The 27,634-nt window shown below is 40.0% G+C and overlaps 1 protein-coding gene across 4 annotated transcripts in view; it reads left to right on the forward strand.

Annotated features, from left to right (window-relative positions):
* Nucleotides 1-27,634, forward strand: part of col4a5 (collagen, type IV, alpha 5 (Alport syndrome)) — a 69,913-nt gene continuing 42,279 nt past the window's right edge. For 2 of the 4 annotated variants that reach the window (XM_034676499.1, XM_034676498.1), the window contains exon 1: nucleotides 238-614. In XM_034676499.1, coding sequence (XP_034532390.1) covers nucleotides 525-614 — 90 coding nt within the window. In that variant the 5' untranslated portion in view covers nucleotides 238-524. Of the gene's footprint in view, nucleotides 615-27,634 lie in introns of all 4 variants that reach the window. The other 2 variants (XM_034676500.1, XM_034676497.1) reach the window with 2 other exon arrangements.

Raw genomic sequence — 27,634 nt, forward strand, 5'->3', positions numbered from 1 at the left:
ACCACTAGTGATCCATCCGCCTCCTGCGAGGTCCTAACATTCTTGTGAAGTGAAGGCGAATTAAAAGCAGGAGGAACAAAGTGTTAGAGGGAGTGAAGTGTGACTTATACATGGTCTCTTGAGGGGGAACTTTTAACGCGCAACTCCTCCTCAAACTTTATTTTCGATGAGCTGTGACTCTTGGTGCAAGGCGCATGTAGCTCATATCACTGCGCACTGGGTTTTGGGAAGTAGTTCCGGCTGGGGCAGGTTTTGCAAAGTTGAGGAGAGAAAAAGTTAGAGAGGGGGGACTGCAGAGGCGCACGGTGCCAGAGCCAGGACCACTAGGGAGCCTCTGCAAGCGCAACACGCCGAGAAGAAAGAAGAAGAAGAAGAAGAAGAGTTTTCCTCTCTATTTGATTCCACTGAGGGCGCGCGTGGCTGGGTGGGAAAGCAGGGCTATGACACGCGATTAAGAGCCATTCCAGTTTTGTGAGTGTTAACGCAGTGGCGGATTCTTGTGTTATTCCTCCTTCCCCCCCAAGATGAATAAAGACTTGAAGAGCCTGCGACAGCTCGCCGTGCCTCTGCTCTTCCTCGCCCTGTGCGTCGCGGTGCAGCAATCCGACTCTGCGGTAAGTCCACCTTACAGTTTTTCCTTCCTTTTGCAGGAGAGTCCTAACAGGGGGGGGAGAAACCCCGCGTGAGGAACCCGAGAGACCTGCTGCTCTCACTCAGCTCAGCCGGCGCCGGGACACCACTGGCTCTCCCAGCAAGCCGGACTGAGGTTTATAAATAGAGAGAGGCTGCTTTATTCTAACAAGTGCTTTTCCTTCTGCTCTAATAACACTCCTGATGCTGTTTCTTATTTGTTGCATTCAAAATAACAACTCTGAGGGAGTGTTTAGGACTCTTTTACGCAAAGGGTGCTCCCTTCACGAGCTCTGCTTTGTAGTTTTTCCCATGGGAGTCCGGACTGAGTTCCAGTCCTTCAGTCCTGCACCCTTGCGCATCACATTTCTCCTTCCCTGTTCCCTGCAACCTGTAGCAACACGCCGCACGCGCACTGCTCCACAGCTTTCCTGCATGCGCCTATAAGTCTTATTCTACTTATTCTACACAAAAATCACACGACTTAAGCTTAAAGTGTGTGTGTGTGAGTCTTTCCCTCCTCCACTACTAGAGCTAATTAAAATGTTACATGCACCAAGCCTCTGCTCTGTCTGTCAGTGACAACACGCTCTGCTGCCTCAGAGCACCCAAATGCGTAAAAATGACCCCTAAAGCGTCATTATTTCACGACCTAGGGTGAAAATGTGTCGGAATTCAGCAGGTTTTAATTCCTTTCACGTGTGTAACATGTTGACAGTCCTTGTTAGTCACTCTTATGGGCGTAAAGGTGAATAAATGCACCTTTATTTGCTGCTTTTGCGCACGCAGAACACGAATATGCAGGCAGGACAGCCAGAGACATGAGAGTTAGAGAGTCAGGAAAGTGGAATTCCTCTTTGCACTTGAGATGTTTAGGAACACAGATCCAGGAGAGCCCAGTGTGTGTGTGTGTGTGTGTGTGTTTGGGTGTTTGTGCATACCTCACTCTGCATTTGTTTGCATCAGCAGCTCTGCGTTCCAGCTCTCCAACATCTCTAAATCAAACAGTGCAAAAAAAAAAGACTCCTCATGTAATATTCCAACAGGCTGTGTGGTGTTGCACATGATGAATATTCACACTTCATTAATAATTCATGAGGGGACACTTGCATTGCTGATGGCCCCGCCCACACACACACACTCACAAGCACACACACACACACACACACACACAGCAGGCCATGTCCAATCAGGCCTGCACACTTCCTGCACATCAGTGTGTGGGACATGAGCTCGAAGACTTTCACAATCCTAGGTGTTTGAGGTTTTTATTGCTAACCTAACCAGCCACAAAGTCAGGACTACAGACTGTAAATGCAGAATTGAAGACACATTAATAAGCTGAAAGTCAGGCATAAGTCAGTTCTAAAGAGGACAGAGTCTACTTAAAGTTCTGCTTCAAGTCTTTCCTGTAAATTCACATCATCTGGAGACCTTTTTTGTGTTTACATGTGCTGCATTCAAGAGCTTAAATCAATGTCAGGTCTTTCTGAAAGCTGATCTACAGGAGACTGGTGGTAGTTCTTCTTAAAGGGGGTTTAATCTGCAGGGAAATTAAAGTGTGAGCGCTCAAATAAACTGTATCTGTAGCTAAAGTTGATCATTTACCCCCATGCATACCTGCAGTCAGTGTTTGAAGACCTACAGGTCAGCATCAGGGCGAGTCTGCCCCTTTTAAGAAAGTCACGTCCCAGGGTTTTGTTCGTTGAAGTCAGAAATAAAGACATAAAGTCGTGTTTCTAGGTGTTGCACGTGTGATTGTGTTGTGGCCTCTTGTGTGTCTGTTATGGTTCCATGGTGATGTGAAGTCAAAGGTGGAGTGGGGTCCATAGGAATGTGGATGACCCCGCCCCTCTTTTGGAGGATGAGTAGAGAGAGGTTTAAGGTGGGCTGATGAGACAGAGTCATGAAGGTGGACAGAGGGTGGATAGTTTGACCTTTAGAGCTTCTACTTCATCTCAACCCGTCTGTCAGGGTCCAAGATCTGAGAGAGAAGCGGGCAGAGTTTGACTTAAGATAGCGGGAAGTTTGATGGAAGGATGAAGCAGGTGTGACTTTCTCTCTTGTCAGTGTTCCTGGTCAGCTGTAGCTCTGCTCTCACTGAGGCCCCCTAGTGGAAGCCTGGTGTATTACACCTAACCCTCCAAATACATAAGATAAGAGATATAAGATATACTTTATTGGTCCCTCATTGGGGGAAATTCTTTTGTTACAGCAGCTTACAAACATAGTTAAAAAATATAATAACAATAATAATAGCAATGATAAAGGTAAAATAGAATAAAATAGAATCAATTAAAATAAAATAAAATAAAATAAAATAGAATAAAATAGAATAAGATAAATTAAAATAAAATAGAATAAAATAAAATAGAATAAAATAAAATAGAATAAAATAAAATAGAATAAAATAAAATAAAATAAATTAAAATAAAATAAAATAGAATAAAATATGGCAGCTATTACAGATGTATACACACTATGTACACTTCTATCTGATAAATAGATAGGTATGTTATTGCATGGATAAAACTGCACCAGGTTATTTAAACAACATCCTTAGGAATCCAACTTGCTTGTGTCATCCCTTGATTTTGAAAGATCTTCAAACATGACAAAGTTTTCTTTACTCAACAATATTTGTATTAGTTTTTAACACAGATTAATACAGTACAGTGAGCGAGAGTTACAGACAAGAATCAGTGACCCCCTCCCTCGTTCCCACAAGTCCCTGCTGGATGTTCATGTCACTGAGCTTAAATATCAAATTCTGGAGTTAAAGGAGAAATAAGTGCTGGAATTCAGGTTTCATTAAGCCTGAAATACAGAGAACAAAATACAAAAAGGAAATAACATTAAATAGCCTACTGTGTGTTGGGAAAAATACAAAAGTGGATGCATATTTAAAAAAGAAAAGGACTAGAAGAGGAGAGTGCTAATTTAAAATGATGGATGTTTTCCAGTTTTGGACATTTTGCTGCAAAACTGTGCAACTTCAGAGGACACCTGCACCTTTAAGAGTCCGTTTAACAACTTCAAATCTCCATTTTTAAAATCTCCACGATGCATTTTCTCCTCATGCTTCAGATGAAGTTTGCAAATATGACATGCATGGTTTAACCAGGACAGTGAGGAGGAGAGTGTCACGTCTGAATCTGCACATAAAGTCAACACCGGCTCCTTATACGCACAATCACATAACTTGAGCGTCATATAGATCTCAGTCTTCTGGGCTCATGTGTGTGTGTGTGTGTGTGGGTGGGTGTGTGTGTGTGTGTGTGTGTGTGTGTGTGCAGATTAATCCTCAGATATGAATCTCCTCTCTGCAGGTGAGCGAGTTCAGCAGTAATGTATACCCGGAGCTTTCCCTTTGAACCCGTCATGCAGCACGACCGCAAACACACATTTCAGTCGATGTATGCTTCCTGCATACGTTTACACACACACATACACACACACACACACACACACACACACACACACACACTGGCGCGCAGACATACGTGCATACAAGCCACACAGATTCCCTCACCTTTCACATGACCCACATCCCAGGTGGAGGTGGGAGCGGGGGATATCTGTCTGCGGCCTGTAGCCAAAACATCCTCAGATTGTGAAGATGTGTGTGCGTGTGTGTGTGTGTGTGTGTGTGTGTGTGTGTGTGTGTGTGTGTGTGTGTGTGTGTGTGACTCTGAGGAGCTGCATGAGGAGGAGGGACTCACATCTTTCTGATTCCAAGCTCTTATCATGCTCTTTTCTTTCCTTGCTGCTCAAACTTTCAACTTCTCTGACTTTCCCAACCTGCTCTGCTGCTCTGCTGCTCTGCCTCTTCCTCGTGAGGATGAGGAGGATGAGTGAGGCGTTAACCGGAGAGCAGAAAGAGAGGCGTGTACGTTCAGGATCGGGGGTATTTGCTGTCCAAACATTCCCCTGTTAGCTCTCATTGACTTTTTGTCCTCCTGTTAATCCTAATGGCATCTTCAGCTCATTGACGCCACTGTGTGAGATCCTCACACACAAACACACACACACACACACGCACACATACACACAGAGTCCATACTGTCTAATGAGTAGCTACAGGTGACGGGATGTACATGCTGGTGTGCATTGGGAGATGCTTGGCCGTGTTGTTGCCTGTTTAAGGAGCCGCAGGTGAGATAAAGATGGAATTTGCCTTCGAGAGCAGACACACAGAGGCTCCTCCTACTTTGTGCCTTTGTTTAGTTTCTGAACCAAATATCTCATTACACCCGACAGAAGCCACACTGACCTGACAAGCCCAGATGTAACATCTTATTCACGACACTACAAGCAGAATACAGACTTGAGGCACTTGTTTGACTTTGTGGTTAAATCCTGAAACAAGATTAATATCTGGACTCGTCAGGTCGGTGTGGCTTGAATGAAGTGTAATGAGGTATTTTGACAGGAAATGACATAAAAACACTTTGAAGTATTTGAGTTTTTTTTGCAGTGTGGTGGTAAAAAATGAAAGATTAGAGGGAAGAAACAGGGGGAAGTCACAACAGATGACCACCAAGACAGGTTAATTTTAGAGCTTTTCAAGAAACAGTGTTGTAGTAAAATAACATTTAAAGAACACATATGTCATGAGTTGATCTTGTGTTGTATCCATCTTTGTTTCCTGCTTCATGCCTAAGTTCCTCCCCGTGTTTAAATGTATCCTATGTCCTATCTCTGTTTTATTTTGTAGTTCTTCATCCCTGTGTTTCTACTTTAGCTTCACTTCCTGCCTTTGTGTGTTTCCCTGCTATTTTGATTACCCTCATTAGTTCCACCTGTGTGAATCACTCTGTGTATTTAGTTCCTCTGCTTCCCCTGTCCTGTGTTGGATCCTACGTCTCCCCTGTGTTCCCTGTGTTTCAGTAAGCTTTGTAAGTCTTCCTTATAGGGATGGGACATGATTTTCAAATGTTGGAATATTAGTGCACTTGTTAAAAATGACTATTACCTCATTTTAAAAGTACAATTTTATGAATATTCGCAGAATAGATGCCAGTGATTATCAGATAGTACTTTGGCTTGAAATGCCCATCCCTTCTTTCTTGTGTTTCCTTTTGAATTTAGTTTCTTAGACATTTCAATAAGTTTTGTTTGCAATTTTTGTTCTTTTATAAGTAAAACCTTTTATTTTTTCTCCACCATTTGTCCCCATTGTCACAACAAATTATATATTTATAAATAAAATACTTAAAAATAAAATTAATTGAGTAAAATTAATAAAATAAGTAAGAGTAGAAAGAAAAGTTGAAAATCAGTTGAAGTTAAAAAGATGAGAAAATACAACAAATAATAAATAAATAATAAATGTTGTTAAGAAATGAATAGATTAATAAAAAGAAAAATAATTCATAATTAATTAAATATAAAAATACAAAATAAGAAAATAAATGTTAAGAAATAAAATGATACATGAATAAATAAATACATTAAATTTAAAAAAAATAAAAATAGGAAAATAAATGTTAAAACAATGAATATGATAATGCAGTCCAAGGCTAAAAAATAAAATACTTTAATCTTTAGTTTACTTTAAAAAACTTGCAGAGACCCCACCGTTTTAATGTCCAGAAGCAGAGAGTTGCAGTTTTGGTGCATACTTAACAAGATTACATACTTAACTAGTTATGGTAAACACATAAGGATGTAAGGAATACTCTATGAATAACAGTAGAGAAGAAGAAAAAGTAGAAGGAGTAAAAGTAGTTGCAGCAGAAGAACTGTAGTCAAAGTTTCACAGCAGTAGATGTTGAGTAGCAGAAACACCAGCTGAAGTATATTTAAGAAAATAATTCACAAACTCTTTTTTCCTCCAATGCTCTAATCTCCATCCTCTGTTAGTTCTCAGGTTATAATCTTATTTAATCTCTTTACACAACATATCTCTTTCTGTCACCCCGTTCTCACCCCTTCCTCTCTTTCACCCTCCGTCCAGCGCTAAGAGGAGAGTAAACACGGCGTGTTTGTCCGAGACCTTTTTATTTACTCCATCCATCACAGTGTTGTTTGAGGCTTTAAAGGTCAAACCTCTCTCTCTCTTTCTCTCTCTCCTCAAAATATCTATCAATTCATGTTTCTATGTTTCCGTGTGTAGTCCACGATTCACAACATCAGTCTGTTTTTCATGTGACAGATTTAAAGTTTCTTGAACTCACTCTGGGGTCAGAGGTTTGTCGTCTGAAGGGTTACGTTGCGGTCACTTAAGGTTTGAGCGAGCTTTCTTTGAAGACCAGTGAGGGTATCCAGATTAAAGCAGAGGCCTCTGTGGATTTGGGCTGAATTAGGTTACAGATTAAGGTTAAAAAGACTTTGCTGGAATCTCTGAACGTATGCAAACTGACCCCTTACACCCCATTGTTCTTAAAGCAACAGTGTGCGACTTTATTTGGGCTGTTTGTCTGACTTCATGTTAGATTCCTGGAGGTAAACCTTGGAACTAATAGAGCTTCTCTGTCAGAGTAGATTAAAGACGTGATAGCCTGTTTTGACAGCATGTTTTATAGATTTTTTTTCATGTCTAAGTGAACAACAAGTACAAGTTCTATCCCAGAGTGTCCAGGTTGGCTTGTGGAACAGTGTTGTGACGTTGGAAGCATCCTGGTTTCCATTCGTGGGCTGAGTAGAATATTGATCCAGTACGAGTGGGCTTTGTTTGTAAGTAGAGTCGCCAAAGAAGTGGAACAAACTCAATGAAAAGGCAGTTCAATAACACATCTGTTGTCTCTAATAGCAGATGTCTGCAGGTAAATGCAAAAACATCATCTTACTCACTTCCCGTGACTCAGTTTGCGGTCAAAGAATAGAGGAAGACTCCCAGAGGTCCCAAATTTGGGTAGTATTGGTAACCACCAACTCCCCTTCCCAAATACCACTGAGCCCCTTCTCCCGGCCTCAGTGTTTTTTAAAGAGAATAACTTCTTATAATGGTAAAACCTCACATTTCTTTCATTCATCCAAGGTTTGTCTCAGAGTGCTGATTACCTGCTTTGTTCCCCCTCTAGTGGCCAAACTTTGGAACCGTAACCTTAAAAACCTTAAAGCTCCAGTGAGGAGTTTTTAGCTGCTAATGAAATGGACTGAAATTAATAGTGAGGCTTCTTTATGAGTTACAAAAGCCAAAAACTATCAGAGGAAGTGGTGCACCATCAGTACTTTCAGATATTTCTGGGTGGCGATGCTCGCAGTAAGGCTCAATCAAGAAGAATTAGGAACCAGAGGAGTAGAAAAAGTTTGTTGACTTCCGCCAAGGTCTGATTCTTGAGTTTTTGACCGATCTTCTTCAAACTTTAACAGATTCTTCTTCGGACCAAGCTGAACCAATCCAACAAATTTCACAAAAATCGGTCAAGTAGTTTTTCAGTAGTCCTGAGGACAAAAAGACGGATAAATCAGAAATAATTGTTCTTGGTGGAGGTGCAAATATTTAATCGTAAGAGTATTTTCAGCTCAAGAAGAGTTAAAACTTCAACAATAACAACTAGGGATGTGTGTGCTACGTGGAATAAATGATTTAACATCATCACCCTCACTAGGTGGCACCAGAATTACCCGTCTGTTAAACGTATTACCAAAATACTCCACCGAAAGGCTTTTAAATTTGCAGCTTCCTTAATTGTAAAGAATTAGGAGTTCTGCCTGTTTTATTTGGACACTCATTTTGTTGTTTTATTCTGTTATGACATGTAGTTAAATGTCCTCATAATATCTTACATTATGTTTGTATATGCTGCTAGTCTGTCAGAAACTCTGTGAACTGTCCTGCTGCCTATCGTGGCCAGGACGCTCTGGAAAAATAGATTTTTAATCTCACTGAGGTTTTATTTCCTGGTTAAATAAAGGTCAGATAAAAAAGTTAATAAAATAGAAATATTTCCATCAATGTAGTCCCTAAATTCTGATCATATGATTGAGATTCCAATTCAAATAACTTGGGAATAAGCCGATGAATATCCTTAATAAAGAGTAATTCATCATTATCTACTTGTGGGGTTCCTCAGGGCTCTGTTTTAGAGCCTCTTTTCTTCCCACCGTTTTGGAAAGCACGCCATAATTTGTCTTTTTCTTTTCCAAATTTCACCACCAACCAATTTGATTTGAAAATTGTACCTTAGATTAGTTCCCCCCTCTCAACAAAGAGCACTTTACAGATTATTCTCTGAGTTTATCAATGGAAACTATCCAAAAGACTGTCTCCCAAACCAATCTTAAAAATGTACTTTTGACGCCTTTGCAGCTTAAAGTGTTTTATCTAATGTTGGATTATCCTCCATCCTACACTCTTCTATCTCCAAATACTGAAGAAAGTTGTGCTGGTGATGATTCCTCGAAATGTAAAGTAACACTCTGTATAAATAAACTTTGTTAGAAATCATAAACTGGATGTAAGCTGCCCTCATACAGGTATCCGTATCTCTTTTATCTTGTCTGACATTTTATACAACATTTCCTTTGATCTGTTCGCACTTAAAGAGTGTTTTAACATCGGTAAAACCAGCATAAACTTTTAGAGAGATTTAAGAGATTGAAGGAAGGCGTAGCTTCATACCAGTTACGTTATCTTCCAGTAGAGAGCTGCTCATCTGTTCCCAAGATTCAGCCCAGTGATCAGATTTTTGGTGACCTGGATTTTCTGCCATTTCACAATATGTTTTATGATTTTGGGGTCAGTTCAGCCAGATATGATTTTGTGTTTATGAGCTGAGGGGCAAGTCAGACATCTGGAGTTTCACCTTTGAGCATGTGACATGTTCTATTAGTCAGATTACCCAAAGTTAGAATTGGTCTAAGCTTTCGGACAGCTTTTTTAATCCTAGGAACGGCTGTATCAGAATTTCCTTGTAGTCCCGGTGTGTCAGTGAGTGAGTAAGTGAGTGTGTGTGTGTGGCTACGATCCAGCGGGCTACCTGTCAAGTCCACCTACACAGAGCAGTCACAAGACATGCTGTCCTCCCCTCCCTCTTTCTTCTTATGTTTTCCTGACCTCCTTTTTCCTGAAAGAACATCATCCCTGCCTCTCATTCTCTCAGGAAAGAGGAAGTTTTACAACCCAAATGACAAACTCTGAGACACTTAAAAACTTGGACTTATGAAGGGTTAGCTGGCAGATAAAGAGTAGATGTGGGAGTATAAGGTTGAAATGGATTCTCCTCCAAACAGGAGCATTTATTGTTTTGCATTCTTTCAGAAGAAAAGGCAGGGAGGAGAAAGAGGGAACAGAGTTTTAATCTGAGATCAGCGGGTGAACTTGATCTACAGATGTCTGCTTCTTTTCTTTCCTACCTGCTCAAAGTACACGAAGAGAACACTGCTGTGTGTCGTACAAGCTTCCCTGACACAAGGTTAGAGCTAACGTCACATGTTTGAAGTTTCCCTTTTTGTGTGTGTTGTGGTCAATCAAACTACTATAGTTAAAGAATTCCTCCATTTTTCTTTTTGCAGATGAGATGTGAAGCGTTTGTCAGAAGTTACATTTTCCACTCAGGCTTTCAAACCACATGTTGTAAAATGTTACATTGAAGCACAGAGGGGGAAAAAACTCAGGCTGCATCCACATGTATGAAACAGATTTTTTTTATCTACGTTTAAAAAAAATATTTATTCAACACATAACCTCTACCTCTACTTATTTACTTTATTTATTATGATTTTTTTGCACTTTCTGTAAAGTGACTTTGAGTACCCAGAAAAGTGCTCTATAAATCTTATCAATTATATTTTTATTATTACTTAAAGAGATGTTTTAGAATATTTCTTTGTCCACAAGACATTGCAGAAATAATAAAAAGTGCCTGCAGAAGCATGCCAGGCCAGTAGGTGGCGATATGTGGAATCAGTCCGTCATAGTAGCCCTTAAAGACCCAGACGGCTGATGGCGGCTACTTGTTCTTAAATGTTTGATAACTTTTGAACCACTAATCCTATCAACAAGCTTTAAAAACACAGTTACAGCCAACATTCTCATTCTCACATTGATACCACATTTATCTCATTTAACACATTCAAAATAAATTCAGGAGAGTATGGCGCCCCCAAAGATGGTCAGAAGATCATTGTGCGAACACATATTGAGCGTCTTCTGCAGCGAGTGATGATTGCAGATAGTATTCTTCAAACCTTGCACGAAGCGGCAAATTAAACACTATTGAGTGTGGTATATTTATTCACCTTGGTTGTGCAGCATGGTTTCCTTCTTAACATACAATTCACTAGCAAGGACCAAACCATCAACAGGATGTAATTTAACAATGATTTATTGATTTAATTGGAATAGTGATTCTGAATTTGACGTTGAACTTCTTGCCGTTACTGGCATGGGGAAGCTTACGTAATAGGGGATCCGCTGTAGCTCCCAGGCACAATGAACCCACCTTTAAGAGCTCTATGTATCGTAGGAAAGAGGGAAGTAGGAAGAAAAGGGAAGAGAGGGTTGGGTGTGGAATCTGAGAACGAAGGGGAGGAAAGGGATAGGTTTGGATTCATAAGAGAGCCGGAAGAGGCGTGGTTGATGTGTGGTCCTGCTTCTGAAACTCCACTTAAACGTAACCATACCTAACAGATGTAAAAAAAAACAGTAGCTAGTCATCTTGGCGCAAGCACAAAACATGTTAACAACAATCGCCATGCACAAGTAGGTCGGCGTTTCCTCAAATGCTGTTTTTGCCAAAACCTCTGTTTTCAAGAACTATATACACTATAATTAACATCAGCAAAAATGTGTATTACTGCAAATAGATGTAACTGCTAACAGTTGGCTACGGGAAAAATTGAATACAAAACAGTCATACAAATGTGTTAGCTTTGTTCTGTTTTATGGTACTGTAGATTAAGCAAGTGACCACCTTTTTGAAGCGTAAGAAAGACACCAGTCACCAAATGTCCAAAATGCATTTGAGTGCTGCAACAAAGCATGTGACATGGAGGTCAACTGCTCGACCACAACTTCTAGTTCAGCACAGTTTGTATGTAATCTGAACCGGCGTGTAGTTCGTTGTGGTCTGGCTTAGATTAGCAGAAAACCAAAGCTTTCCAAATCAACCAAAGTCGGCCATCTTGGTTGTTTATGGTGCCTTAAAGCGATACAAACAAATATAGCAACTTAGTTTATTCATAAGGAACAAGATCGGCTGAAATTGTCCACCTTTCAGTTTTTCATGTCAAAGCAGGAGCCAAGAAATCAGCTTTCTCAAATCGTTCAATCAGTCTCCCAACTTTTATCATCCCTCGATCCTTTATCTGCTCGTCTCACATGAGCCACCACAGCGGGTCCGATGGCAGGGGGCGATAAACTCACAACGCACACACACACACACACACACACACACACACACAAACAGCAAGTTAATGTGCTTAACATGTCGTCTCTGGCTGCCCATAGACGAAAGAATGAGCTTTTCATAAAAGCTGTTTTGACTGTCTCGTTCCACGAAGAAACGCACAACACTCACTGGAGCCCGGGTCGAGCTCACCGAGTGTGGGAGGGCGTCTGCTTCTCTCTTCTTCTCTGTTTTCTCTCTCTCTCTCTCTCTCTCTCTGTTGTTTCCCTCGCTACTTTTAACACACTCTCGCTCTCTCATTTTCTGGCACCTGTTTCTTTCATCACACTACTGAAGAGGAAACAGGGCTTCCCCGAAAACCACATGGGAAAAATATGAGCCAATGGTTTGACCTTGTGTGTGTTTATGTGTGTGTGTGTGTGTGTGTGTGTGTGTGGCTACTTCTTCTTTGCACACTTCAGTTTAGAGCTTTTTAACCTTTAATAAACTCGTGCAGACCGATTCATTTCAAAGTGCAGGACCAGCCGTACGACTTTATTTGACACTTTCGGAGTATTTTTACTCTTTCCTCTTCTCCCTGTGAGAGTTATGACTCCTGTCTCTGAGGAGCACAAAGGATAATAGAGAGATGTTTCTGCAGCTCTGTTAACGACCACCTCTCAGTGTTGATCTCATTTACCCATGACCACCTCTGCTTCCTATCTGTTATCCTGCATTAACTCACTCTGATGACACTTTAGGACAGTTTAATTGCAAAACGACGCTTGATCAGCTTCAGGATATGAGACTCTAGAGCTCTGAGGTCAAGTTGGTGATAGTAAATATGGAATATCTGCAAAAGGGGGGCATGTTTCTCAGATTTATGAAGCAAAATCTGGTAAGAACTTGAAAAAGAAGCTCAATTTGGAAGTTTTACAATATTTGAGTCAATTTTTAAATGTGCAAATGAAACAGAAGTTTGTCTTTTTGCCCTCCCGAGTTCACCAGTCCATTTTGCACGCTGTAATTTTTTTTGCTCTAGTTAATGCAATAAAATCTTGATGATTTCATTTTTTAATTAAGGTTTTAAAATATTGATTAGTGCCGCTGTAATCAAGGAAGTTTTAGAATCAATGCACATGAGATGCAAACACAAACTTCCTGTTTTTGTGGGTAGGTTTAATAATAATAATAATAATAATAATAATAATAATACATTTTATTTATAAAAGCGCTTTAAAAGATTCTCCAAGCGCTTTACAGGAAAATCAGATAAAATTATACAATAGAAAAGCAAAGGAAAACAGTGCAAAAAAAAGCAAAGAAAAGCAAGGCAGCAAAATAAAACAAAACAAGAAAAAAAACAATCAATTCTAGTTTAAAAGCCTTTGTAAAAAGGTGTGTTTTGAGTCCGGATTTGAATTTGGTGAGTGAGGGAGAGAATCTGAGGTGTTGGGGGAGAGAGTTCCAGAGGGTGGGGGCAGCGACAGAGAAGGCCCTGTCCCCCCAGGTTCGGTGCTTGGGTTTGGTGAGAGGGGTGGGAGTTTGGCGTTGGTGGAGCAGAGGTTTAGGTCAGTCCTGTTCTCCTAAAGCCACAAATGTCAAATTTCCTTCATCATTTTTTTAACATTTGGCCTTTCAGAATCAACTTAGTCAAAGTTTTTTTCTCTTTTCTAAGTTTTCATATTTTAGAGTAATCTTTCTCTTTCAGCAAGTCCCATCCCTCCATCCTCTAAATCACACAAAAGAACAGAGACAGAAAATATCAGCAATAGGTGAAATGATTGCTGAATGAAGGCTTAAACAAGATAGAGGAAAGTAATATGAAGTACTAAAAAATGTAATTAAATATCAACAATTAAAAGAAATAAGAAAATAAAAAATCAGATAAATGTCAGGAAAAATAAAATAAATTAAGATAAATATTAGAAAAATAATAATACAATAAATAAAATGAAATTGGATAAATAGAATAAAATAAAAACAAATAAAATAAGATCATCAAAATAAAATCAGGAACATCAATAAATTAAAATCAGATAAATACCATAAAAATAAAACAAATCACTAGAATAAAATAAAAAAATAAATATCATAAAAATTAAATCAATAAAATTAAATCAGGTAAACGAAATAAAATTAAAATTACAATAGAATAACAAAATAAGATACAATAGAATTAAAATAAATACTGAATACTGTTTTTACTTTACACTTAGACGCACATTGCTGTCTATATGTGTGTGTGAGTGTTTCAGGTGGAGCCTGGTCTTAGTTAATCCCAGGTCAGTGTGGCGGCTGGTATGCAGCTAAGCCGTTAGCATGCAGAGGAAGGATAATGTGGAGCAAGGTGCATGAGTGTATGTGTGAGAGGGTGAGGTCTCTGTTGGGTGCAGAAGGAGGAGGGAGATGAAGTCATAGAGCTAACCTTTCATTCAGTATGATTAGTATTAGATTTTCTTCTTCTTGCATCCCTCGTTCAGTCACAGTAACATCTGTAGTGTCCTCTCCATCTTTAGGGACTTTGTGGCCTGTTTCATCTCTGATCATTGATTACAGCACACATAGAGGAGAACAATTAAAGGAGCAATCCACTGTTTCTTCATTGAGGCGTCTACATCAGCTTCAGTGCACATTTTTTAAGGATTCTGCAGGACAGGGAGACTTATAGAAGATATAAAGACACATTTTTGTGAAGCATGCATATGTATGAATACGAGTCAGATCCAGTGTTCTTTCTCTTCCTTTATCATCAGTGTGGTGCAACACTGAGTGAAATGTAGAACATTGAGACACAGCATGCCTTACGTTAGCCTGCCTGCGTCTGTATGGGTGTGTGTGTGTGTGTTTGTGCATGTCAGCACTGAATGCACGACATTCCTGCTCTCCTCCAGACAAACAGAACCCCCGCCTCTCAGAACAACGGGAAATATCAGACATCTGTCACAGCGCAGTGCAGAGAGAGAGAGAGATGCAGCGTGTGTTCACTCTTTCCTCCTCTCTCTTTTTTTTTTTTAAAGACAGCTGCTCAGATGAAATGCACAGTAACACCTGGTGCACTCAGATGTGTCTCTGCTCTCATTAGAGGCGGTTTAGGATTTGGATATTTAAGTGAAATGTGGGCAGGGCTGGAACCTGCTGAGACCTGTCTTCTTCAGCAGATCAGATCAGACACTGAGGAGGGTTTAGAGAGAGCGAGAGAGAGCATGTTGAGGATCTGAATCAAAGTGCTGATGGAAACAGTCTGAGGCTTTAAGGGCAGATTTACATCATTACAGTCAGACAACTCGGATGTTTGAGTTTGTGGAAAAGTTATTAAAGTTTGATTCATCAATGTTCAACCTGAAGTCTTTATGAGGATAAGATGCTTTCCATCATTTTACCTGCTCCCTCTCTCGCTCTCCACTGCCCTCATGTGGTGAAGACATAGAACTACACCTTGCACCTTTCAAAGTGTGCTGACACTTCTGCCCTCATACTTTTGCATGCTTTTCCCTTCTTTGGCGTTAGCTTTCATGCTTTTTATTTCTCAGTGGAAACTCAATGCTTTGACAGACGACACTCTGCTGTCTTAAATACGTTTTTCTCCATGCCTTAAAAACAAAAAGAGAAATATGTACCTTTAAGTGCCAAACCCTGGAAATCCAAGAATCAAAAACCTCTCAGTAGCATACTCATTTACTTGTTTTAAAACTTAAAAGCAGTCCCCAACTCACACTCTTCCACAGAGAGGAGCTGCTGGTGGAGATTTATCTGTAAAATCTTACTTTATGCAAAAGCAGCTGTGACTTTTAGTTCCAGGAACTACTTCTGAAAGGTTCCTTTAGCCTGTTGTGATCTGCAATCCCCTCTAACTGAATATACCAGAAAGTTAGCTAGCGTGTGACAAAAGGTTATGCTGTTTCTACTAGTGAGGGCATTTCATATGGGAGTAAATCAGTCTCATTGGATATTGAATTTTTTAAGCCTTTGAATTCCTAGCACTGAATTTTTTTTGCATTGAAATTATGTATCTGAAATTTTTTTGCATTGAGTTTAAGTCTTCAAATTTGAGTATTTTTCACTTTTATTTTTCAATATTCACAAATTCAGTCAAAAATTCAATGCATAAAAAATGAAATGCTTAAAACTTAAATGCATAAAAATTCAAGTGCTCATTTTCAACGTCCAAAATTCAGTGTTAAAAAATTAAATGTAGGGGCGCTGGTGGCCTAGCGGTCTAAGCGCCCCACATACAGAGGCTACAGTCCTCGTCACAGGGGTCGCCAGTTCGATTCCCGGCTGGTCGACCATTTCCTGCATGTCTCCCCCCGCTCTCCACATTTCCTGTCTCTCTTCAGCTGTCCTATACAATAAAGGCAAAAAAGGCCAAAAATATAACTTAAAAAAAATTAAAATTAAAATAAAAAATTAAATGTAAACAGCTGATTTACCGAGGGAAAGGCAATCGATCGTCAAACATCGAACCCAACCTCCTTATTCGAATAATCTTTAGCTTTTGCAGTTAGAATTCTTCTTCTTCTGTTATTTAATGCGGTTACTAAACAGCTTTAAGACGCTCTGTAGCCACCGTCTGGCGGCAATAGCGTATTACAACCAGGCACCGATAAAAAAAGATGAAAAGTTGTACTTTTAAGATGAGAAAATATTCAAAGTAACTGTTTGATTTTTACAAAGTGAATGACTATTCGAAATTCATTGCCCATCCCTAGTTTCTGCGTGTCATTTTGGTGCCACATGAAGCAAATATGGGGCTGAGACTCTGCAACAAAGTGTTGCAAGTTCCTCCTGCACCCCTGAACCCAAAGATACTGTACAAACCCTAAGGCAGGAACTTTTTTGGGGGGGGGGTGAAAAATGCAGAACTTAATAAGCTTATAGTCCCTACAGCTTTGAAAAGGTTCCTCATGCTTTGGGTCCTTTCCTGCTGTCATAACGCAGCTTTATAATATGATGTAAGTGAGCTTTAACTTTGTAGAGGAAGTCCTTTCCTCTTTGAGAATGAAAGTGCCATCCTGTATGAGACCCAGGACCTTGAGGCCATCCCATCCTGATTACCAACCGTGATCCGAACATAAATCTCGACTGTTATTAAACCCTCTATCAGCCCAAATCCCAAAAGCGGGCTCCCCACTCTGCGTTCTCATAGATACAGTATCAGCACGTCCTCTCCTATCTTGTTGTGTCTACAGCAGAGGCCTCTGGGTAAATATTAAGATAAGACAGTGGCTCATCCAAACAGCTATACGCCTCCAGTCTGCAGGTTTCCCTTGATTGATTTATGGAAGCATGGAGGAGTTTACTGTTAGCTTAAAGGTTTATACTCACATCTAAACATCCTAACACTTTAATGTCTCATGTCTGATACGCTTACAGCAAACTGGGGTCATTCATTTTCTTGAATTACCTCACTTGAGTCGATGTTTGGGCTGAGGTTTCCTTCAGGTTGTGTACGTTAGGATGTAAGTGGTTTTAGGGACGCAGCTGGGCATATTTTCAGGTCCTTATGAGACGAGGACTGAGACGTATGTCCTGATTCAGAGTCTGAGCTGGAGGACACTTGGAAACTTCTTTTGCAGCATCCCATCTTGACTGTTTGAGATCCTCAAGTTCATGGATGTTTGATTAAGGCACACGTTTCTGTCCTTTAAGGAAGTTTGAGTTTCAGACATCCTTTAATCATCCTCAAAATCTCTTCCTCTTTCTTTCTCTTTCACTGATTTAACTTATAACTTCCCTCCCTGCCATCCTCCCTCCTTCTCCCCCGTGTGTGTCCCCCCCAGGCTACACATATCCAGGTATTCAGCTGGCACGCCGCCGCTCCCTCTCTAATTTCTCGTTGCCCGTAGCTACGACACTCTGCGCCAAGTGGTGATGTATGTGGAGCGTTGAGGAAAAAAAGGTAGAGGGGGGGCATGTTTGAACCTGTGGAAAGCAGGCTTGGCGGGGCTAGGCGAGGCAAGGCGAGGCAAGGCTAGACCAGACCTAGGTGGGTTTTACATTATCTCCCTGTGGAAGGAATTCAACCCCCTCTTACAAGAGCCACGTGAGGAAGCTTCTGGAACAGACGCTGACGGATCAGGAGGATATTTGCACGTTCTGCAGAGTTTAGGGCTGCAAGCATGCAAACTCCAGCATCATTCAGAAGCAGCATGAGCATGCAATTTAACTTTTAAACTCCTGAATTTCCTGAACATCTTAGTTCTTATCACACACACACTGGAGGGATGAGACGGGAGATGCATGGGAAGTGATCGGGTTCCCATAACATGCAGAACCTGTGTGGTTCAAACACCTGGTGTGTGTGTGTGTGCTCATGTGTTCACCTCCCCTCAGGGCTTGTTTAGATGAAGCCTCCTCTGGGTGGAAGTCTGAGGAATTTCAAACACTCCTGAGAAAGTGTGTTTGACCTTACTTTCTGTTGGTTGGACGTCAAGCTGAGGGACTGTTGAAAGGGGGCCAGTGCAAGACTTGAAGAGTGCGGCAACTCCATGTGTTCTCTCAAACCCAATGGGTGCATGGTTTCGGTTCTGGTTCAGTGAAAGTTGGAGGGGATGAGAGGGTGTTGTTACAGATGTGAGGAAGCAGGTTTCAGAGGTTCCTTCCTTTATGGTTCAGCTCTGCAGGTGTGGTTCAGATCATCTGAGTAAAACCAAGTATGCTGTAAAGAATAAAGTTCTCCATCTAAATTCCTTTCTCTATAAATGAAGTCTGGAGGTGGTGCAGAGATGTGGGTCAGCCTGGAACCCTTAAGTGCTCTCCCTGCAGGTATCTCTTAGTGGGAGGTCACAGGGGTCAACATTCATTAGACCGAATGAAAAGAGAAGAAAGGAGAGAAAATTACTTGAGAAAAATCAATGGAATTCCTCTGTGGCACGATGGCATGTGTGTGTGTGTGTGTGTGTGTGTGTGTGTGTGTGTGTGTGAGAGAGAGAGAGACATGGGGTCTTCCTTTTCCAAAGAGCCGGTTTGTCAAAACACACATGGTTGGATTTTTGTGCAAAGTGAAAATATTTGGTTTGGTTGTCGCTCTCGGGGTGTCAGCACCTTGAAGTAGTCAAAGTCCAGCCGCGATGAAAGGGATCAGCGGTTTTGGGGCAGCGGCTTGGAGCCTGGAGTGCCACTCTCCACAGCAGGATAAACACACACACACACACACACGCTTAACACAGAAAGAAGGGGGACCCACACGCAGATGCTGAGCTGTAAAATAAAACCTTTACATTGAACAAATCTGCAGTAACGTATTACCTTGAAAAGTGCTCTTATCATCATATTTAAAATAGAAAGCAGCCCTTTAATCTCTCAGTCTACTTTTCATCATTTTCATCACCTTTGTGGTTTGGTGTTGAAAATTTGTTAAAGGTTAGAAAAAACTTCTGTTCATTTGTGCAGAAGTTTCGTACGAAAGTTACTTTGGTTATAATGTGATGCTTTAAAGTAACATTCAAACTTCACTTTCATAGTGTAGTATTAGTGAAAAAATCTAGTTTGTGGGTTGAAGAGTCTGTTCATTTTATGAGTTAGTTTCGTACAAAAGTCACTGTCATTAACAATGTTGTGCACTCAAGTTAAATCAAGCACATGACACGAGTTAAATTAGAACTAATGTGATAAATTTGATTATCATTCATACTTGACTTTAATAATCTTACACAAGTGACAGTTCTTTGTTTACTTTTGGGGAACAAAACAATGATTTGGTCGAAAAAGAGTCTTGTTAATTTTGCACACAAGTTTCATATGAAAGTAACTTTAATTAAGAATGTTGTGTGCTTAGTGATAACTAATTGAAATAAATCGTTTAGTCACAAATATGCAGAAAATAAATCACAAACATATAGTCTATTTAATGCTCAAACGGCTCAAGTACTCTACCTGAGTTTAACACCCAGGTAAGAAGTGTGAATGTGGTGAACACGGCATTTATTACCTCAGTAAAAGAAAGAGAAAAAAAAAGAATGTTGTGTGGTTAAATTGGATTACACACATGATGCAAGTTAAATTAGTTATAATGTAATGCATTCAAGTTACATTCATAATTGACTTTCATAGTCTGATAAAAAGGACAGCTCTTGGTTTGTTTTTGGGAAAAAAATAATGAGGTAGTGGAAAAATGGTCTGTCCATTTTGCACTTAAGTTTCGTACAAAAGTAACTTTCATTAACAATGCTGCACGCTTAAGTTGTATTACACACATTCAAGTAACATTCTTACCTGATTTTCATATGCTAATGAAAGTTACAGCTCTTGGTTTGCATTTGGGAAAAAACAATGATTTGGTCGAGAAAGAGTCTGTTCATTTTGCACAGAAGTTTCGTACGAAAGTAACATTCATTAATAAAGTTATGCACTTCAGTTGTATTACACACGTGATGCAAGTTAAATTAGTTATAATGTGATGCATTTAAGTAACATTCATACTTGATTTTCATAGATTTAAATAAGGGACAGCTCTTGGTTTGTTTTTTTGGGGAAAAAAATGAGTTAGTTAAAAAATGGTCTGTCCATTTTGCACGCAAGTTTTGTACGAAAGTAACTTTCATTAACAATGCTGCACACTTAAATTGTATTACACACATTCAAGTAACATTCTAACCTGATTTTCATATACTTTTGAAAGTGACAGCTCTTGGTTTGCATTTGGGGAAAAAAACAATGATTTGGTCGAAAAAGAGTCTGTTCATTTTGCACAGAAGTTTCGTACGAAAGTAACATTCATTAAGAATGTTATGCACTTCAGTTGTATTACACACGTGATGCAAGTTAAATTAGTTATAATGTGATGCATTTAAGTAACATTCATAATTGACTTTCATAGTTTGATATAAGGGACAGCTCTTGGTTTGTTTTTGGGAAAAAAATAATGAGGTAGTGGAAAAATGGTCTGTCCATTTTGCACGTAAGTTTCGTACGAAAGTAACTTTCATTGACAATGCTGCACACTGAAGTTGTATTACACACATTCAAGTAACATTCTTACCTGATTTTCATAGACTTATATCAGTTACAGCTCTTGGTTTGCATTTGGGAAAAAACAATGATTTGGTTGAAAAAGAGTCTGTTCATTTTGCACAGAAGTTTTGTATGAAAATAACATTCATTAATAATGTTATGCACTTCAGTTGTATTACACACGTGATGCAAGTTAAATTAGTTATAATGTGATGCATTTAAGTAACATTCATAATTGATTTTCATAGATTTAAATAAGGGACAGCTCTTGGTTTGTTTTTGGGAAAAAAATAATGAGGTAGTGGAAAAATGGTCTGTCCATTTTGCACTTAAGTTTCGTACGAAAGTAACTTTCATTGACAATGCTGCACACTTAAGTTGTATTACACACATTCAAGTAACATTCATACTTGATTTTCATAGACTTATGAAAGTTACAGCTCTTGGTTTGCTTCTGGGGAAAAAAAATATGATTTGGTTGAAAAAGAGTCTGTTCATTTTGCACACGTTTCGTACGAAAGTAACATTAAGAATGTTATGCACTTCAGTTGTATTGCACACGTGATGCAAGTTAAATTAGTTATAATGTGATGCATTTAAGTAACATTCATACTTGATTTTCATAGATTTAAATAAGGGACAGCTCTTGGTTTGTTTTTTGGGGGAAAAAAATGAGTTAGTTAAAAAATGGTCTGTCCATTTTGCACGTAAGTTTCGAACAAAAGTAACTTTCATTGACAATGCTGCACACTTAAGTTGTATTACACACATTCAAGTAACATTCATACTTGACTTCCATAGACTTATATCAGTTACAGCTCTTGGTTTGCTTCTGGGGGAAAAAAAATAATGATTTGGTTGAAAAAATTGTCTTTTCATTTTGCACAGAAGTTTCGTACGAAAGTAACATTCATTAAGAATGTTATGCACTTCAGTTACACACATGATGCAAGTTGAATTAGTTATAATGTGATGCATTTTAGTAACATTCATACTGTACTTTCATAGATTTAGTTAAGTGACGGTTCTTTGTTTGCCTTTGGGGGAAAAATTATGTTTTTGGTTGAAAATAGTCCTTTCAATTTGCACGCAAGTTTCGCACTGAAGTAACTTTCATGAACAGTGCTGCACACTTAAGTTGTAGTACACACATGACGCAAGTTAAATTTGTTATAATGTCATGCTTTTAAGTAACAGTCACACTTTACTTTCATAGTCTTACACACAGTAAGTGACAGCTTTTGGGGAAACATTTTTGCACGTAAGTTTCGTACGAAAGTAACTTTCATTAACAATGCAGCACACTTACGTAAGTTGTAGTACACACATGTCAGTAAGTAGATGATATAAGTGATGTTAATAATGTTTAATGCATAAGTTACGATTGGTTTGTAATCTGCAAATAATGACATGCATAATGTTTCTTGGTTTTGTGTCAGAAAAAACAGGTTTTGGGGTTTAAAGAAATCTGTAGATTTTGTGCGTCAGTTTCGTACGAAAACAACCTTCCCCTTACAATGTTCCATGCTTAAGTAACACACTTGAATAACATGTTAATAACATGCCTTACATAAGTGACCTAAATCATGTCACATGCATAAGTTACATAAAGTTTGTGATATGCAACATTTGTAAGGCAACTATAACGCTTAATTATCCCTAATGAATAAATAGTTTTCATCATCCGTCCAATTAATCATGATACTGATGAATCTGAGTCCACAGAGATATTATCACTGGAAATGTATGTTTCATGTAATTACCTTTGTTGATGTGTGTGTCTCAGTAACCCAGGAAATGTCGTGAGCCTGTTTGTTGTCGTCTCTTCAGATTGTGGTTAAAGGTGGAGTAGGACATGTTATTTTGATGCATTTTTCTCAATCACGAGCAAAAAGCGATGTATACATCGATAGGGAGTAATACACAAAGTGATCTAACACTGAGATGAGAAATCTCAGTTGTCTGTGTCAGCAGCTAGACTGCAATAAGTTCGTCCAATCATTCATTCGCCACCGAGCGCAATGATTGGCTGACCGGCCGGATGACCTGTGACCTGCCGAAAGACACACCTCCTGTTTACAGGAGTGCGCGTGACCTGACCTATTTTATACAGTCTATGGACCTGACTGAGATCGTCATCAACAGGCTGTTCACTAACGCAGAACATCTGATAAATATGTCAGAGAGAGAGTAACCAACGATTTAGCTCAAGTTCTGCCGCTAAACAGAGCAAGAAGAGGGAGACTGTGATGGAAAAGGAGACGACTTAAAAACACTGGATGAAGATACAAACACGAGTCAATATTCGGGATGCATTTCTGCGACGGCTGAAGGATTTGAAGGGTCTCTAAAGCGACGCCATGGTTGCTGATTTTCTACTGGACAGGTAATCATGTCATTTCATTTGTCTTTGTGTTCATGGTTTAGTTCATCTATGAGACAGCTAGCGATAACTTCGGCTAATGCTAGCGGCCGGCTAACGGCTTGTAGCTCTGTTTATAGATACCTGTACACAGTCTGTTAGCTTGTAGCTCTGTTTATAGAGACCAGTATACAGTCTGTTAGCTGGTAGCTCTGTTTATAGAGACCTGTACACTGTCTGTTAACTTGTAGCTCTTTATAGAGACTTGTATACAGTCTGTTAGCTTGTAGCTCTGTTTATAGAGACCTGTACACAGTCTGTTAGCTGCTAGCTCTGTTTATAGAGACCTGTATACAGTCTGTTAGCTGGTAGCTCCTCGGTTGCTCTTTATCAGCATGAATGGGGTGTTGTACTAAGTCTAAATGCCGTCTTGTCTGTGTTTTCATAGCTACGAGAAGGAAACATCGACGTCCACACCGTTAAAACACGGGACGCAGAGGCCTCCACCCCAGCTGTTTCATGTGTTCGTAGTCCCCCTCTGACCGGTGAGTTTCAGGCCCGATAAGAACTCCATGAACATGAACGTTGCTTTGACCACTGCCTGCGTGGAGGTATAAATACTGCTCTCTTTTTTTATTGTGAGCTATTTTTGATTTACGTACGCAGAAGGTTTTTTTTAATGTCCGCACAAAATAAAATCCAAACCATTCTCTTTCACTTCACGTGATCTGCATGCTAAATCGCAATCTGAGACCACACCATACAGACTAAAGAGATGAGAGACAAAAAGTTTGGCTGATAAAAAATCCTGTGAATGTTAGCTGCTTCTCTAAAAGCTTGGTTTGGTGAAGGAAAGCATGAATAAAAGTGTTCAACGAGGAATCAAATACACAGAATAATTGTATTAATAATCTGTGGGCACAGTCTTCCTCTCCAAAGAGGGAGAGAGCACATTTTGACATCACTTACTCTGAAAATATTAGATAATATTCAAGATATCAATAAGAAATACAGTATATGTACCATATGTGCACAATACACACTGCAGTACGCACTAAGCACACACTAGTGATAGTGGTGTCAACTCCTTGCATGGCTAGAAGAAATAACTGTTTACATATGGGGCTGAAGGAAGGGTTATTATGATCGAAATCAAATGCACAGTGCTGTACGATAATGAGAACCTTTGACTAAACTTCTGATTCTTTCTTCTGTCAGGTATTGCACAATATTTAACAAGAAGTCAAAAAAGTGGAGCCTGTACACAATGAAGGTGGGTAAGGACTACAAGTACATCACAGACCTCCAGAGCACAATCCTGCACAGAAAGCTGACAGCAACTGGGGGGATGCCAAAGAAGAGAACAAGGACGCCGGATGATCCACGCCAACATGTTTACCTTCAACAGCCATTATTTTTATTTCTGTAATAAATACATTTTCTAATAAAAGTAAATGTAAAACAACTCTTTGATATTGCAATTATTTGTTTATAATGTTGTATGTTACTTGATATGGATTTAAATTATTTTGTGATTTGAAGAGAGAAGGCCAGTGTAAATTTAAAGATTTATTTAACAAATGTATACACAGCACACTCAAGTATTCTTTTACATGAAGATAAAATATATACAAAGGAACTAAAGGGTCACCATACAAGTATTGTATGTAATCATGTCATAGTTTCATTCACTCTCCACTGAAACCTTTATACTGTCCATGTGGAAGGGTCACAGATTTTCCAGATACAGCAACAAGGTATTACTCCTCTATGACCTGCACCAAGTGCTCCATGCTGCCAGACAACAACCTGTCAGTGCAGCATGGCGGAACTTTCTGTTGCTGTCCCCAGGATCTGGAGCTCGTCCCCGGTCGTTGCTCTCCCTCTCGCTCGTATGGCTCTGCCTTGCACTCGACCCCGGTCTCGTCCTCTCCGACCTGAGGTGCTTGGCTCAGGATCGTAATCAGCAGTCATCATGAGAGCTCTAACAAGCACAAAAAACAGTCAATATGTTGTAGTTCCAACACGAAAATGAAGACTGTCAAATATGGTGAACGCTAATAAATATATAGGCACTGTAGCCGTCTAGTAACTAAACATCATGACATGCTAAATCAAAATAAACATGGCTAGCCGGAGTTATTAGCCCGACAGCAACAACTTGCTCTAGCTGTATTTCAGATGATAAAAAACAAACACACATAAAGCTAACATGCAGGCTATGCTGTGCATTCTAACTAATTACATTATTTTTTAATGTGGTAATATAATCGGTTTACTTACATGGGAGATAGACGTGTTTTTCCTCCGATGAAAATAAAGTCAATCGCTCGCCGCTCCACAGCTAGCTATCGTGACGTCATCCTCCAGCTGGAGTCTGCCACAGCGCGTTCATGTGTTTGGAGGCGTGTCCCTCCCCTCTCCCTACAGGCTGCTCTGAATGGAGGGGGAGGGCTCTGTTCGGCTGTGTGCTTTCAAAATCAAGCTAACTGCTGCGGCTTTCTCAGGATCTCCTACTCCACCTTTAATGTCTGTTTGCTGCCATCACCGTTGAAAGCAGGAGTTATTAGTTGTGGTCAAATCCGGGAGTTTCACACAGCCTCAGTGTGTTTCTGTCTGTTAATGATGTTCAGTTTATGAGAGTGTTTGTCTATTTACAGTATACATTGGTGTTGCCATACCGTACGAGTGTGTGTATTTGTGTTATTCAGGGCAGGGCGGTGTGTATAGGTGTCTAATCATCAGTCTTTGATGAGCGGGGGAATTCCAGTCTCGCCAGTCTAATCCCTGGTTGCATGCCTTCCGTTCACTCCCCCCCCCCTTCCTCCTCTTCCTCCCCCTTCTCACTCCACCCACTCTCACCTGGTTCACCTCTACATCAGTCTGTACACACCTAGCTTGTTTATGTACTGAAATAACCCCGAGAGGTACTGTTGTAGTGACTTTTAGAACACTAAATGATAGTGGTGCAACGGATCATCGTTGATCCGTGATCCGTACGGATGCCTCTCCACGGTTCGGCACGGACGTGGTCCGCTGATCGGTTGATGAAAAAAAAAGGTTGCGCGTCAACTCACTCGTCAAGCGCAGTGGTAGTCATGGCAAGTGAAGGAGCAGAGGAACATTATAACCCTCCTGCATCTTGTAAGTCACATGTATGGGAGCATTTTGGTTTCCCTGTGAAATACAGTGAATGCTGAATGTGCTTGAGCTACATTATGAAATTCCGTCGCGCACCCACTAGACCAGAGGCCGTCGCGAGCCGAGGCACATCCACTTCCTGAGGGGGCGTGGTCAGAGAGAAAACAGAGGCTGTTTCCGAAACGGCCTGCTACATACTACTTACTAATGTAGTAGGCAGTAGGTATTGCCTCCTACATACTGCATTTGAATTTAGTATGTAGTATGACTGTTCTGTCCGATCTGTCATGCAGCATGCTGAGCCAGACTTCGCTGGATTTCCTGTTTCGGAAAGCGGAAGTAAACAACGGCCAAGCCGATAAATAAAAAGCTTATTTAGCATCCATTTATGATTTAAAAAGTTAGGAAGTGGTTTATATGTAATTTGATAACTTTCACAGCACCCAAAAACAGATTTCCTCCCGTCAAAAAATGAGGAAAAAGAAAAAGCAGAACGAGCGCTGTGCATTATGGGAAACAGTACGCGAGGCAGACTGGTCCGATGCACACTGAGATATTTTCCCGAATCAGTAGACATCCGGGGAGTTTTGGCATACTGCAGATTTTGCTCTTGTTCACATACTACATACTACATACTGAATTTTGGACATATCAGTACGTACTGCTAGTATAGTAGGCGATTTCGGAAACAGCCAGAGTGTTCTGAGGAGGACTGAAGAAGAGGGTTTTTCAGGCAGACCAAAATCTGATTTCAAAGTGTTTTTTTGAGCATAAACTTTAAAGACATGTTTTGGGGACCTCTTAGACCAATATATATTGATGAAAAAAGCGTGATATGTCACCTTTAACTTCTGCAGCATCTTTTCTACCTTTGTCCACAGAATTAGCTTTCTGTGCTAGCTGTAGAATAGAAAAGAATAGCCTTTATTTGTCATTGTCAGGTGTACAATGAAATTAGAAGCGCTGCTCCTGAAGGTGCATGCTATAAATACAAATAAAATCAAAACAGGTAGAAAATATGTATAAAAGACAATATAAATATAGTAATAATATAAAACAGGTGTTAAATATATGCAATCCGGTCGGGAGAAGAGGTATTTGGGTTTAAGATATTGCACATAGTTTTCACAGTTCCTGGTATCATTCATTCTGTGCCTTTCTTGGTCATGCACTGCCTCCTCTTAACCTCACACTGTACGTTGAACTTTCGCTCCTCAGCGTCAGGTGTGTATCCCCTCTGATCAGACTGTATCGCCGGGGTTGGCGTGAT

Source organism: Notolabrus celidotus, chromosome 23, assembly GCF_009762535.1.
Source record: "Notolabrus celidotus isolate fNotCel1 chromosome 23, fNotCel1.pri, whole genome shotgun sequence".
NCBI lineage: Eukaryota > Metazoa > Chordata > Actinopteri > Labriformes > Labridae > Notolabrus > Notolabrus celidotus.